The 16,087-nt window shown below is 38.2% G+C and overlaps 1 protein-coding gene across 1 annotated transcript; it reads left to right on the top strand.

The window, feature by feature from the left end:
* Positions 1–10,910: 10,910 nt before the first annotated feature.
* Positions 10,911–13,997, top strand: LOC143879009 (putative disease resistance protein RGA3). Its single transcript, XM_077381215.1, has one exon. The coding sequence runs from the start codon at positions 10,911–10,913 to the stop codon at positions 13,995–13,997; it is 3,087 nt and encodes a 1,028-aa protein (XP_077237330.1).
* The last annotated feature ends 2,090 nt before the right edge of the window (positions 13,998–16,087 follow it).

Here is a 16,087-nt window from a genome sequence, read left to right as displayed (position 1 = left end):
CGTCCAACAGGTGAAGGAATTGAAGGAAGAAAATCAATTCATCAAAGCTCAACTTACTGAGAAATTTGGTCCAACCACTGTTGTTTCTAAGGGCAAAAATCTGAGCCTCTCCATGGTTATGGGTTCGGAAGAACTAATTGTGAACCTCTCTAGACAAATGGCGGCGCTAACAGAAGAAGTTTATCAGATGAAGCAACAAATGCAAACCTGGTATTGTCGGTCCCAAGGTTCTGAACATTTCGCTGGCAAAAATACCAAAGTCCAAGATGTTGTTACCGGAAACTTTGTCTCCCAGCACCAGCAAGATTCTGTTGGGCCCTTAGTTCTTGAATATGACCAAGAGTCACCATCTGAAACTCCTAAAAAAGAATTCACTGATTTGCCTACCCCACGATCTGGTATCCTGAAAGGGTTTAAGAAAAGGGAAAAGGGGATTAACTGGTCGCAGGAGCCTATGGTAATCGAATATGATCAACCAAGACCTATACCTCAGCAAAAGCCAGGTAGGCAATTCGCCCCCCTCCCGCTTCCACCATCTGTTATATTGCAACAAGGGTTGGCTTCAGGTGATGTCTATTTACCTCGCATTAGGGATCCTCCCCATCCACTCCCCAGGACGTGGAAGGCAGATGAACATTGCGACTTTCACCAAGGATCAGGGCACACCACCGATCGGTGTATAACTTTGAGGCGTGTGATCCAAAAATTGATTGATGAGCGCAAGCTATCATTCCAGCAAACGCCAAATGTTGTGTGGAACCATGCCACACCATCACCGGATAAGTCTTAGACGCATCGAAGTGTGAGAAGCTCAGGTCTAGCTGCAGTAGAACAGGAAGAATCCAAAATTGAAAGTATCAGCTATGATGATGATTCAGAACGAACCAGCCTTCGCCGAGCCTTCAACACCGGACAGTTGCGGCAGTTAAAGTTTTAGTCGTTTACTATTTTATGTTGAGTCAGTCATCATGGTCAGTACATTTGTTGAGTCTGGTCTTACAGTTCAAAGTCAATGCCTAGTCCAGGCAAGTTATCTTTTGATTTTCTATTTTAGAGTTGTGAATCCTGAGCATGTTCAGGATAGGTCATCAGATGTAATAGCTTGTTCTTTAAATAAAAATTTCAGTTCCAATAGTTCACTTGTGTCTGTTTCTTAAGTATGCTTCTGATCTTAAAGTAAGACTCCTTCCTCAAATGAGGACAAAATTGACGAAACTCCACTTGAGTCACAGCAATTACTTGAACAAGAGGAGGAGCGCCAATCCCAGCCTTTCAAAGATGAAATTGAAGTGATAAACACTGGCACTGAAACTTTGATTCAGTGAATGCCGATGAAAAGTACATTACCCTCTGAAGAGTGTGAAGAATTGATAAACTTATTTCAAGAATAAGAAGATTGTCCAGAAAAGCTACAACCGATATCAGGGGCAAGACATAGATCGAAAGCTCAAGAGAATGAAGAAAGTGAGAGACATATGTTGTACAAGGGGCATAGAGTGGAAACAACTTTCATATTTCCAATCAATGACCTTGGTTCTCAAATTCATAACATAAAGCGAACAAATTCAAGATAAGAAGTTCGAGAGCAAGCATGGAAAAGTGATCATCAGATATCAAGAGTTGCAAATCCATAGATGGAGGATGTCAAAAGAACAAGTTTCGCTCTATGAAAGTCGAAAGCACATAGTAGAATCTTGAAAGAAGAAGATCCATTATCTCTTACTTGGAAATGCCGTCAAACTCCATGAAAAAAAAAAGAAGAAATAAAAATAAATAAATAATCAGTACCAGAGGGACTCTAGTAACCTAGATCGATTCCCAATCTGAACATCAGAAGGCCCCCTTTGGCCGAATAAATCCCAAAATCAGAACCCAATGTCAAAAGAATACCGGTTTGCAAACCCTTCGAGCCTGAATGAAATTTTCTTGAAAACCCATCAAAACTAGGGGCATTCGCCCTGAACTATGCGAGACCTGATCCCTACCCTGGGGTACGTAGGCAGCTCGGTTAAACCGAGTTCGGTCGATTCAAAATTCAAAAAGGAAAAGAAATTCAATCGTTCCAGAAAAAAAGGAGGGACAAGTTCCAATAGAAGAGAAGTTAATTATTCCAGAAAGAAAAGAAAAAAGAAAAAATCAATTAACTTTCAAACAATTTATCTTCAAACTAGGGGCATTCGCCCAGAACTACACACGACCTGATTCCTATCTTGGGATATGTAGGCAACCTGTTCATAGGTTCGGTCGAAATCTTTGTTGAGGAGCCTTAAGCCCTTCTTTGAAAAGCCCTATCCTACCTATAAAGTCCTTCTGGTGTTCAGAACTAATGATCTAGGTCCCGAGACACAATAAGTAATTAAAAAAAATGATGAAAAGAAAAAAAAAGAGCGGAGTTTGAAGATCTGCTAGACTGAAAACCTGAAAGGGCGGTCTAGGCAAAATTTAAGATCATTCCCCTGCTAAGTTGAAAACCCGAAAGGGCGGCTTAGTCAAAAGCTAAGGGGATAGCCTGCTGGATCAAAACCTAGAAAGGCGGTTCAGGCAAAAGTTAAGGCTAGCACGGTCCGCCAAGTTAAAAACCCCGAAGAGGTGACTTGGTCACGGTAAGAGAATCGTCATAAGAAGGCTACAGCCGGTATCAAGACTGAAGATCAACTGAAGTTTAAGCAAATTCAAGTGACATCCTCAAAACTGGGGGCATTGAAGCTAAGCAATCTTAGGGGTCGTAATTAAAATCCTTGAGGCATCACTGTTTTAAGGAAAAAGTCATGTGTTTACCAATTGAAAAAAAAAACATTCCTTGAAAGGATAGACTTACCAAATAAAACATTATCTATGTCAGAAGCATTACTGTGTCTGTCAGTGTAGTTAGTCAATCTTTGTCATTCTATGTTCACTCCTTCAGAGCTGCTCAGTCCTTTGAGTAGTGCCTTTTATCTAAGTTTTCTCTTTAGAAAGAGTCAATCGTCGTTCTTATGTCCAAATGATGCAATTGTCTTAGTGAAGGAGGCCCGGCCTCAGCAGCTCCCTGCGATCGTATGAAAGAGCTCGGTAATCTAGTAAAGCAGCTTCATTTCAAAGAAGATTAGCTTAGAAGAATTCAGAAGTAGAAACATCAAAAAGCCCAGCTTCCGTAAAAAAATCATACCCCAGGAAGGCACCTTAAGCTTGGAAGAGCTTTAGATACAATGGTGGTTGAGCCAATAACTCAAAAAAGATGAACCATTAAAATTCAGAATTTCCTTCCAGTTAGTTAAATACTATCCTGGTCAAGAAATGTTTATCTAAACACCTGTCAAGAAGCAAATCCCACTTTTCATGATTATATCCAAGAGAGCCGTTGTTCTAGATTACCAATCTCAAATATCTTGTTCAAGGTTTCAATTATCAAAATCCCCAGAAGACAAGACCAGCAGTCTCTTTGAGAAAAATCTTGTTGAAATTTCATAAAAATGTTCCTAGTCCATTCTTACTAGTAATGGTTCTTCGTTCCTAAGGTTTGCCGTTTCATCATTCGTCAAAGTCCTAGCTTCTAATATCTTTGTCGAGCACGATCTATAATGTCCCCGATTTCATTGAATTCAAAAAAATCTAAAATTCATCAAATCCAATCCTAAGTCAAATTCAAATTCATGAAAAATCTCTAAATTCTTCGAGCCCGTTTGTGAACGATGCCTCTTTTCTCGAGGCCATTTGTGAATGGTCTCGTCTTCTCCTTGAGCCCGTTTGTGGACGGTGCCTCATTTCCCAAAAATAAAATAAAAATTTCATCAAATCCAATCCCCGATTCAAAAAAATCCAATCCTACGTCAAATTCAAGCTCATGAAAAATCTCTAAATTCTTCGAGCCCGTTTGTGAACGGTGCCTCTTTTCTCGAGGCCATTTGTGAATGGTCTCATCTTCTCCTTGAGCGAGTTTGTGGACGGTGCCTCATTTCCCAAAAATAAAAAAAATCACCATCAAATCCAATCCCCGATTCATCAAATCTAATTCCACGTCAAATTCAAGCTCATGAAAAATCTCTAAATTCTTCGAGCCCGTTTGTGAACGGTGCCTCTTTTCTCGAGGCCATTTGTGAATGGTCTCATCTTCTCCTTGAGCCCGTTTGTGGACGGTGCCTCATTTTCCAAACAAAAAAAAAAATCACCATCAAATCCAATCCCCGATTCATCAAATCTAATTCTACGTCAAATTCAAATTCATAAAAAATCTTAAATTCTTCGAGCCCATTTGTGAACGGTGCCTCTTTTCTCGAGGCCATTTGTGAATGGTCTCGTCTTCTCCTTGAGCCTGTTTGTGGACGGTGCCTCATTTCCCAAAAATAAAAAAAATATTCATCAAATCCAATCCCCGATTCAAAAAAATCCAATCCTACGTCAAATTCAAGTTCATGAAAAATCTCTAAATTCTTCGAGCCCGTTTGTGAACGGTGCCTCATTTCTCGAGTCCATTTGTGAATGGTCTCGTCTTCTCCTTGAGCCCGTTCGAGAACGGTGCCTCTTTTCTTCGAGTCCATACAACTATGGTCTCTTATCCCCTTTGAACATCATACAACTATGATGTCTCATTTCCTTGGAATCCGTACAAATACGGTATTTCATTCTCTTCGAGTCCATACAACTATGGTCTCTTATCCCCTTTGAACATCATACAACTATGATGTCTCATTTCCTTGGAATCCGTACAAATACGGTATTTCATTCTCTTCGAGTCCATACAACTATGGTCTCTTATCCCCTTTGAACATCATACAACTATGATGTCTCATTTCCTTGGAATCCGTACAAATACGGTATTTCATTCTCTTCGAGTCCATACAATTATGGTCTCTTATCCCCTTTGAACATCATACAACTATGATGTCTCATTTCCTTGGAATCCGTACAAATATGGTATTTCATTCTCTTCGAGTTCATACAACTATGGTCTCTTATCCCCTTTGAACATCATACAACTATGATGTCTCATTTCCTTGGAATCCGTACAAATACGGTATTTCATTCTCTTCGAGTCCATACAACTATGGTCTCTTATCCCCTTTGAACATCATACAACTATGATGTCTCATTTCCTTGGAATCCGTACAAATACGGTATTTCATTCTCTTCGAGTCCGTACAACTATGGTCTCTTATACCCTTTGAATATCATACAAATATGATATCTCATTTCCTTGGAATCCATACAAATACGGTATTTCATTCTCTTCGAGTCCGTACAACTATGGTCTTTTATTCTCTTTGAGCATCACATAAATGTGATATCTCATTTCCCTCCGAATATCCATTCGAAAATGATATCTCATGCTCTCGTTGCCCGTTTGTGAACGACACCGCAGCAGGATTTTCTTTTTATAACATTCTAATTCTAGGACTTCATCTAACGTCTTGCATTAGGTTAGGTTGCATTGTCTAGTGAATCCTTTGACGATTAACGCTACGCAAAATGGTTCTGTCACTTTTGCTTTGGTATTCGATGATTACGTCATCTCTACCAAAGAGGGGCATCTCCGCACTATTTTAGAGATTTCTCATGCACTCTCCATAGCCTCTCCGCTCGTGGCCCCACTAAGGGTTCATGTTAAAAAAGAGGAGAGAGAATATTGGTTTCAGAATAAGTATGGGTGGGGACTACCCTGTTCAGAAATCTAAACAGTTCAATTGTTGGACCCCACCAGGGCTCCATGTTGAGAGAGAGAGAGAGAGAGAGAAAGAGAGTTTGTAGCGGTGTTTGGTTGTCGGAGCGTTTGGATCATCCTATGGAGATTTTATGGGGAAGGCCTTTCTACTTTAGGGCCCAACAATTGAAGGGTTCGGATCTTTGAACCGGTCCGCCCGAGTGATTTTTTTTTTTTTAATAAACTTTTTATGAGGTCCACCTTCTTCAATGATCTAAACCATTCATTTTTGGGCCCACCTGTAGACACCCTCATTTTGCTACGCTTTAAAAAGCAAAAGATTCGGTAGTTTGTCAAGTCTCGAGTCTATATTCCGCAATAGATTAGGCATCAATGCATTTTAGGGTAGATTTCATCTCATTTTAGGTGTTTGGAAGTTGGTTCGCAATCCTAAAGGTTTCTAGGGTGCTCCAATGGTATCTGGAAAATGAAAGTTCAAGTTTTCAAGCAAGTGAAAAAACCTGCTATTTTTAGAATTTCCAGGGTTTCCCTCATTTTTGCCCATTTTTGCACTTCAGGGGTATTTTGGTCTTTTCCTTTGTTATTCTTTTGATTCTCGAAATGTGTCTGAGAGATTATAGATGATTTCATGAATTTTGGAAAACCTGCTAAATTTAGAATTTCTCAGGGGTTTTACTTAACTTGGAAATTTTATGTGCGAAGGGCATTTTAGATATTTTCAGGGGGTACCAAATGATCATGTTTGATATTGCCCACCAAAAGAAGCAAACTTAAAAACTTTCTATTTTTTAGGTTTGACCATGAAGACTTTCTATTTTTAACTTTCCCCTTTGGGGGCAATCCAATTTAAGGTCATTTTGGTCGCTTTTGGGTGTTTTGATCGAATAAGGGTATTTTGGTCCGAAAAATTATTTTTCTAAAGGGGATGGTTCGACCATATGTCGAGGGTACACCATGAATGTCATATGGGTTGAGTTCATCAATGAAAAATTTGAATTTAAAGGATTTTATTGAATTTTCATTGAAAAAAAAACCGAAATACATGTCATATGGCCCATTGGGCTAAAGCCCATGAGGTGGGGGTCCATGTGGACCCACCCATGTGGGTTGGCCACATAAGTGGGTGCCCCACATGGGGAGGCCACATGCAAAAACGTCCAACATGGGATGAGGTGGTTGGTGACATCATATTTGCTTTAAAAAAATAATAAAGAAAATAAGAGTTATAATTAGAAATAGCTAGTAAAGTCAGGTTGTAAAATTGGCATAACTTTTTACCTTCTCATTCAAAAAATTCATGATTATACTTGTTTCGAACGTCTCAAAAAGATCTACAACTTTCTAGTTTATCACTTTTTCTGAATCAGCCTCTAAATAAGTCGAAAATGAGCTCAAACGTGGACAGCCCTCTTTGGACGAAAATCATTCATAAAAGCTAGTTTCCTATGTGAGAAGGCTTCTAGATTAATCTTGAAGGATCTATATTGTGTAATTTAGCATGTCTTATTTGACAAGAAATTAAGATTAGAATCTAATTAAATTTGGAAACAAGAAAGAAAGGAAGCAAGAAGCACAAATTGGAAACATGCTAAAGAAAGAAGCTCTCACATTGGAAACTACTAATTTTCTCTCAACCCTAATCTTTTCTATAAAAGCAAGCACACACAACCTTTGGCCTTCTTCTTGAAACTTCATCTAACCCTAGGGGAAGATCTGAAAATTCATCCATCTCTCTTGCTCCTTGCTTGGAATTTTGTTCCATTCTTTTGGTGTTCATCTCTTCTACTTGGTTCTTCAAAAAGAATTCTCATATTTCTTCGACATAATCAACATATTGGAGATATTCTTTGGGGGTTTTCTTTGCTAATTGAAAGGGTAAGACAAAGCGTATATCCGAGGATTACTTACCCTAGAGGCAAGGAGAGCTAGCAAGGTTGGTATTCCAAAACCCTCTTTCATATATCTTAAACTAGAAGCATGCTAGGATTGAATTTGTGAATTTTTTTTTAAAGTCATGAATATTAAAGAATTTGAATGTGAAATTTTAAGGAGATTAGATCAAGTTTAAGTTATTTCATAATCTGAAATCTTTCTTGGAAAATCTATTTTTTATATTAAAATTGAATTTTCGGAAAGAAAAGGGTTTAAAATCCAATTTACAAAGCAATTATAACAAACCTTTACAAATTTTTGAATTTTTCAATCTCTGAGTGTTTTGCACATTAAAAAGTGTAGAAATCTGGAATTTCGAAGAATTTTGACTTCGTTTTGACCGCGATTTGACCTTTTGAACTTTACCCTCAAAGGCGTAAAATTCTAAAGATTGAATTTAAAATGATGTCAAAACAGATCCAAAATCAATGAAAATTTAAAAATAACATAATTTTAAGATTTTGGATTAGTAATAATTTTTTGATGAATTCTTGATTTGATTTAAAGGGTTAAAAAATTCATTTAACTCTAGGGGTATTTTTGGAAAAAACCAATTTTCGAAAAATATATAAGGTTTTCAAAAGTGAAATTTGGATGAGAAGCAAATTAAATCTAATCTAATCTCCTGTGAATTTTTCAAGATTTTTGGTTGCTGTTGGATATTTGTTTATGATTTTTTATATCAAATCATGCACGCTGTATTAAATCTGAGAAAAATAGTAAATTGCAATGAAAACTTCTGAAAATATTTTTTTGATAATTATTACTGTAATTACATGTTTCCATAAAGTTTAAACTGATTTGGATTTGATGTACCATGTTTTTCTTTGTTAATTCATAATCTGGATAGATATTTGTAAAATCGTAAATTAATAGTAAATCATTTTTAAAATTTATGAAACTTTTACAGTAATCCTTTCTGATTGTAATAAAGTTACGGTAGAAATTTCATATTGTTTTGAATTGATTTGCTATACGTTACTGTGTTAATTTACAATCTGGACAGAAACTTTCAACATTGAAAAACTAATAGCAAAACACATTTAAAATCTATGAAATTTTAATAGTAATCTTATCTAATTAAGAAAAAGTTACTGTAAAAATTTCATCTTGTTCTGAAACGATTTGCTATATGTTGATGTGTAAATCTACAATCTGAATTGAAACCTTTTAAAATCCTTAAGTAAATCGAATTAAAATCAAATTGTTTTAAAAATTTCCAGATGATCATAATATTCCATCACATATTCAATCATTAAATTATCAAAATAGAAACCTTAGGAATCACTGATTTCCTTTGTGAAATCCTGATGCTGTGATACAATGGCTGAAATCGCATTAATAATCGTATACTAATTGTGATCAATCCTTGACAATTTGAGCATGTAAATTATAGTACGATATTGGCTCCGAGGTCTACTGTCCACGGAAATCCTGGAAACATGCCAGGCAATAACGTACTATAACTTAGATGTTAAATTGTGCGAGGTGAGAGCGCACGATTCCCTTTCATGAATGCGATCTAAGCATGAATTTTATCAAGCCTTAGAGCCCTTGGTATTCCTTAGATGTTAGGAATCAGAAACCTTTTAAAGAACTGAAAATCTTTCATTTCAACAAACTGAATTGATTTAATCCATGTCTTTGGAACCGTTGGATTGCGGTCTCCCATCGTAGGATCCTTTAGAGCCCCTTAGGAACACTCACGTCACGTTGTGTTCTAGGTTTTAGGGAGTCCTAGAGTTAGGAGTTCAGCCTCATCACGGACGCTTGCTATGGATAGCAACCGTACCATAGGTCTAGTTACACTAGTCACCCAATCTTTCCCTAGGACAAGCCTAGTAAACTAGGATGTAGGCTAACCTGCATTAGTCTAAGGAACAACTTGCATTTAGATAAGAATCATATAGCATCTTAAATGAAATCCTAAGATAATAAAATCCTCAACTTGAATTAAATAACTTCTCCTAAAACTGTTGAAACAATCAATCCCGTCTAGGTCGGTGTCTTAGTTGAGTTAGGCATAAGTAGCTTAGCTTAGGTGCACCGAACTACGTCGACTCTGATCCCAGTGAGGCATGGGTACGTAGGCAGCTTGGATGTCTGATGGCATACCAACCGCGAGTCGGCACCACAACAAATTGTGGTGTTTTGTATATTAATTTTCTTGTAAATGCTTAATCAAATCACTTAGGATTTTCCATGAAATTAGAATTTTAGGAGAACTTTCACTTAGATTGAATCCAGACAAATTAATAAATCAAGATACACATTTAGGATTCACATTGAAATTAGATCATAGGATGCATATCCCGTAGTTAGCACATTAATAGAGAGTTGAATGAGCCATTTAAAATAAATTTAAAAGAGTTAGCTTTTGGAGTCGAAGACCGATTATCGGGCAGGAATGGTGCATGTGGCGGATAACTCCCCATACCTTCCATTCTCGTAACCAGGTAGCGAGTCTAGATTTCTGGTTAATTATGGGTCCTAGATCTCACATCTAGGTGGCGACTATGTCAGTCTCTTTTGTGTAGAATTCGGATTGCTTCAGTGATCCCAAGTCTACATAAAAGATGAATTAAAATCAATAATAAAAATGCACACGCCAATCGCGTGGGTACGAGAGACCAAGAGAAGGCGTGGCGGCTCGCGCCCCACACCCCTCTCGCGGGATTGGGTCCTACACCACCAAGGGTTTGTGCTGAGGAAGAGGGAGAGATATACGTGGTTGTATGAGAGAGATGGTTGTTCCGTGGTGTTGTACGGCTCACAACTGGTAAAAGGGGGTGAATTTATCAGCGCCTGACGGAAAATGCTTAAAACATTAAAAACTATATAAAAATTCATAATAAATAAAAAGGAGACTGCTACGTTTGAAATTTGACTCACATGAAGACAAGACTTTAAAGCTTTAAATGATTAAAAAACTCCTGTTCAATGTTTCAAATTTGATTGCCGTAAAGACAAGAAAAACTCAAACAAAGTGGGTGGAAAGCTTTCTTTAATAAGTGGATGGGGCTTCCTAAATCCTAATACAGTGTATCCAAATAAAAAACAATGTAAATCACTTTAGAGACTCCCTGAAAAAACCGATTATCCAAATAATTTGCAACAACTATTAAAATCGATTATCCAAATAATTTGCAGCAACTATTTAAATCGATTACGTCTTCATGAAAAAATCTATTCGAATTACTGTACTGGTCTTCAACACCATGCTGCCAACTTTGACTGATCTATACGTATGAAACAGAAGAAAGAATATTCATAGAGAAACCTCATTTACTTGCAATAACCTTCTCCCTTTTCTACCCATTGCCAACATCTCTACTTTGCAATGGCAGAAATGGTTCTCTCCACTCTTCTTGAGTCAGTCTTTGGACACTTGACGTCCACACTCTTGGATGAGTTCCGAGTACTGAGTGGTGTTAGTGAAGAGCTTGAAAAGCTCAAGAGTACGTTGACAACAATTCTAGACGTGCTCCAAGATGCAGAGGAACGACAAGTAAAATCTAATTCAGTGAGAAATTGGCTACTAAAGTTAAAAGACGTGGCTTATGATGCAGACGATGTACTGGATGAGTTTACAGCTGAAGGACTGCGATTGAAAGTGGAAGCCAAGACTCGTACCAGAAAGAGAAAGTGGTGCAATCCGGTAACCAACTCTCCCTTATCTTTTCTTGGTTGGAATCCAAATACATTTGAACGAAACATGAGAAATAAAATAAAGGAGATTACGGATAGATTAGATGAGATCGCAAAGGAACGCCATGCCCTCCACCTCAGAGAGGGAGATGGAGGGAGGCGACCTGAATTTAAAGTGCGACTTCAGACTAGCTCTCTAATCGACCATTCACATGTTTTTGGTAGAGATGATGATAAAAAAAAGTTAATAGAATATCTGGTACCAAAAGAATCCACTGAAAAGGGTGTTTCTGTAATTGCCATAGTTGGCATGGGAGGCCTTGGGAAGACAACCCTTGCTCAACTTGTCTATAATGATGAAGCAGTGGTGAATCATTTTGAACTACGGATGTGGGTTTGTGTGTCTGATGACTTTGATGTTAAGAGATTAACAAGATCAATTTTTGAATCCGCATCTACAACAAAAAATGATCTATCAAACTTGGATCCACTACAATGCAAACTTGAAAAGATGCTTACGGGTAAGAGATTTTTACTTGTACTAGATGATGTTTGGAATGAGACAAGAAATGATTGGGATCTCATAAGGGTCCCGTTTAGAAATGGGGCTGAAGGAAGTAGAATCTTAGTAACTACACGGAGTGAAATAGTCGCCAGGATCATGGGCACTAGTTATACCCACCAGTTAGAGGGCTTGCCATATGATGCTTGTTTATCTTTATTCAAGGAACGGGCATTTTTGGATGAGAATTCAGATGCATATCCAGTGTTGCTAGAGATTGGTAATGAAATTGTTAAGAAGTGTAAAGGCTTGCCATTGGCAGCAAAGACACTCGGAGGCCTCTTATACTCTAATACAGATGCGAATGAATGGGATAATATCTTAAAAAGTGAAATTTGGGATTTACCAGAAGATAAAAATGATATTTTGCCAACTCTAAGGCTAAGTTATCATCACCTACCTCCGAATTTGAAGCAATGCTTTGCATACTGTGCAGTATTTCCCAAAGATTACATGTTTCAAAAAGACAAATTGATCGAATTATGGATAGCACAAGGATTCATTCAGCCTACGAGAAGTAAGCAAGTGGAAGCTATAGGTAGTGAGTATTTTGATATTTTGATGTGGAGATCATTCTTTCAATCTTCTCATAACGGTCATTTTGAAGACATGCACACGATGCATGACCTCATGCATGACCTAGCCAAATTCATTGCCGGTGATGAATGTTTTATAATTGAGAGTATTGAGTCGTGGCGTAACCACGGAAAGGCTCTTCGCCATTCATCGTTTAATTGTCGCGTTAAAGATCCCTTAATCTTTGAGGCGTGCAATAAATTTAAGGGCTTACGCACTTTTTTGATTCTAGGTAACATTCCTAACAATATTGAGCTACTTCTTCTTGATGTGTTCCTAAATTTGAGTTCCTTGCGGGTATTGGATTTGAAAGGTCTTCGAATAAATAAATTGCCAGATTCTATCAATAATTTGAAACATCTACGATACCTTGACCTCTCGAATAATTCGATCCGTAGGCTACCTGAATCAACAAGCAACCTTTACAACTTACAAATTCTGAAACTAAGTGGGTGTGTTCTCCTTCGTGAGCTACCAAATGACATGAGGAACCTAATGAACCTTCGGCGTCTCGATCTTCCAACAGAAACAAGGATACACTCCTTTCCTCCTGGAATTGGGAGATTAATTTGTCTCCAATCATTGTCCAAATTTGTTGTGGGGAGCGAAGGGAGTGGAAATGGTATTGGAGAATTGAAGGACCTATTGAACCTCAGAGGAGCAATTCACATTTCACACCTTGAGAGGGTGAGAAATGGAGAGGAGGCTGAAGTGGCAAATCTAAAGAATAAAAAATACCTTCGTGAATTGACCTTTCAATGGGAACTTGGCAGTGAAGATGGGCAAGAAGTACTCGAGAGCATGCAACCACATACAAACCTTGAAATCCTGAGAATAGAAGGCTATAGAGGCGTATATTTCCCAAGTTGGATTGGAGATTCACAGTTCTCCTGTCTAGGTAGAATTACTATCGTGTCATGTTCTGGATGCAAAGTCTTACCACCTCTTGGGCAGCTACCCCTTCTCAATTATCTTTCGATGGGCTATATTTATGATTTGAAACATATCGGTCATGAGTTTGTTGGGCGTGAGAGGGGTAAGGGCTTTCCATCACTAAAGATTCTAAAACTTGAAGGACTGTGTCAAATGGAGGAACGGTGTGGAGTAGAGGAAGGTGAATTCCCCGGCCTCCATCAAGTTACAATACATAAATGCAATAAGCTGAGGCAATTGCCCCACCTACCTGAATTGAGAGAGTTGATTATTACAGATTGTCCGAAGTTGATTGCTGTTCCAAGGCTCCCATCTCTTCGAATACTAAAATTGCAGAACTGTGATGACAAGGTATTGAGTTCTTGGGTGCCTTACCTCACTTCTCTCTCCTCTCTGACAGTTGAAAGATTCCAAAGTCTAACATCACTACCTAATGAGATGCTGCAACACCTAGTCAGACTTGAAGAGCTGAGGATTGTCAAGTGTCAAAACTTAGTTTATTGGCCCATGGAGGTGGGGTTGCATCACCTAGACTCTCTCAAAAATCTGGTTATTAAATACTGTGATAGACTGAAGTCCCTACCTAAGGGGATGCGAAACCTTACAGCCCTCGAGAATCTGACTATTCATTACTGTCCTGAACTTAATTCCTTGACGGAAGATGGTCTACCTGTCAGATCTGAAAGATGGTCCGTCCCTACCATCTAAATCTTCGCAAATTGGCCAAGATGAATGTTGGATCAAGATCTCACACAATCTAGGTGGGCTGCTTATTGTGGGTTCTGACATTTACAAGATTTTTAAGGTATGAAATTTTCTTTTGGCTCCATTTCTTTCGACGTAAAATGAGTGTAAAAACAAATTTTATGCCCATTTTACACTTAAAAATGAGCATAAAATTTGTTTTACCTCCATTTTTACGTCAAAAGAAACGGAGCCTTCATGATTTTTTTTCTCATGGTATTGCATTGAATGTATCTACTTGGAGCCATAGCTTTCTCATATCCATCATATTTTAATTCGTGTACTTGTATTGAAAATAAAAAGGAATCTACTGATATGCTTCCTGTGAGGATTACCAAAGCTCGCGGGGAGGTGAAACATCTGAAGGAATTTGATTATGAGGTTCTGAATGTTGTAAGGGAAGGCTAGAGTCACGCAGCACAGAGTACAGATATAGTTGTGGTGGCGGATATTTTCAAGTAGTTGATAGCTGCACTACAATTGGATATTTTATTTTTCTGTGATTGAAGTGAATCCTGGTTCTGATCTCTTATTCATTTTGCAGCATGGGACAACCATCTAATTGTATAGATACTCCTCTCTTTCTTCTGTTGTAAATTTCTTCTGGGACTTTGCTCTTGTAGTGTAACTATTATCGTTAAGCAGTTGTTTTTTTTATAGTGAATTGCCTTTGCTTCGTATGCTAAGATGAATTTTATTACCACGATTTCTCTTGACAAAAATCACACTGATTAGAACTGTTGGAATCAGTGAATTCTTGTTGTCTATGACCCAGCAGTATGTCTGTAGTGTGTGTGGTGGCAAGTGCTTTAGCTAAGGATATAGTAGAATATAAGTGCTCGCATTATGGCTGCAACTGGGGCCAGGTTGGGTCAGCATGAGGCCAACCCTAGCCCAACCCAAGATAGCATTCCCTCAACCCTAACCCGGCCCAACCCAAGCCTCGGGTCGAGGACGGTCAACCCTAACCCAACCTGCCTCTAAATGTCTCACAACCCTAACAAAACCCTTCTAACCCATTTATTCCAACTTGTGTAGCGTTGAGTCAGGTTGGGTTCGGATTAGCTCAGGTTGGGTTCAGGTTAGCCTACGGCAGAAGCAAGAAGATACAAAAATAAAACATTACCTCTAGATTCTTAAAATCATCATAAAATTAGAGTTGGGTCGGGATGCCAAAGACTTAAAACCTAACCCATCAAGAAATTAAATTCGGTTGGCTTTTCCAAATCCTATTCCAACCCAACCCTATGAAATGCCAACCCAACCCGAGCCGAAATCAGGTTGAACCCTTGGGTTGGGGTTTAGCCCGACCCAAGTTGCACAACTAGCTAGCGATCCGGCTGCTGAATTAATTCTGACTATCTATTTTTGGGTTCCATGTGTGGACATGTAGAGTAATCGAGATAATTGATCATGTGGATCCCATGTTGAGATATAAAAAAGGACTCCAACAATCAACTGTTTAAGTTATGTTCTTCAATTATTCTGGTTGTATTTTTGGGCTTTTTTCTATGCAAATAATTAAAAAAAAAGGGCAAATGATGAGAAAAATGCAATGTTTTTTCGAAATTATGAAAAAAGGGTAGTAATTTGTAAATTATTAAAAAATGGTGTGAGGTGAGAGAAAAAATGTATAAAGACAAAAATAGCCTTAGTTTAGGTTTTTACGTTTTACACTGTTTATACTTTTGTTTTTTACTTTTCACACGGTTTTTTTTTTTACCTCTCTTCTCCGACGAGAACTCTCACCGCCGGTGGACAAACGACCGTTGTCACCGTCGTACGTCCGCGTGAATCTCGGTGACGCACCACCTACTCGCCGGAAAACATCCCCTCTCGCCGGAAATCTGCTTCGTCCACTATTCAAAGGTAATTTTTAAACATTTGATGTAGGGTTTTCTTAAATTTGGGTTTTTTTCGTGATGGGTTGGATCTCACGTATCTGAAGCTGTTTTAAGTACCTCATTGGTAGTTTGTGAGAGGGATTTGCATGAGTATGTAGTTTTGAAGCCTTTGAAATGCTTTGCAAGGGGTTTCATTTGTATGTATTTTGA

This window comes from Tasmannia lanceolata, unplaced genomic scaffold (assembly GCF_043159265.1).
Source record: "Tasmannia lanceolata isolate RefF3 unplaced genomic scaffold, GAP_Taslan_0.1 ptg000006l, whole genome shotgun sequence".
In the NCBI taxonomy this organism is placed as follows: domain Eukaryota; kingdom Viridiplantae; phylum Streptophyta; class Magnoliopsida; order Canellales; family Winteraceae; genus Tasmannia; species Tasmannia lanceolata.
The sequence above is the reverse complement of the archived record's forward strand: the minus strand, read 5'-3'. Positions and strand labels throughout refer to the sequence as shown.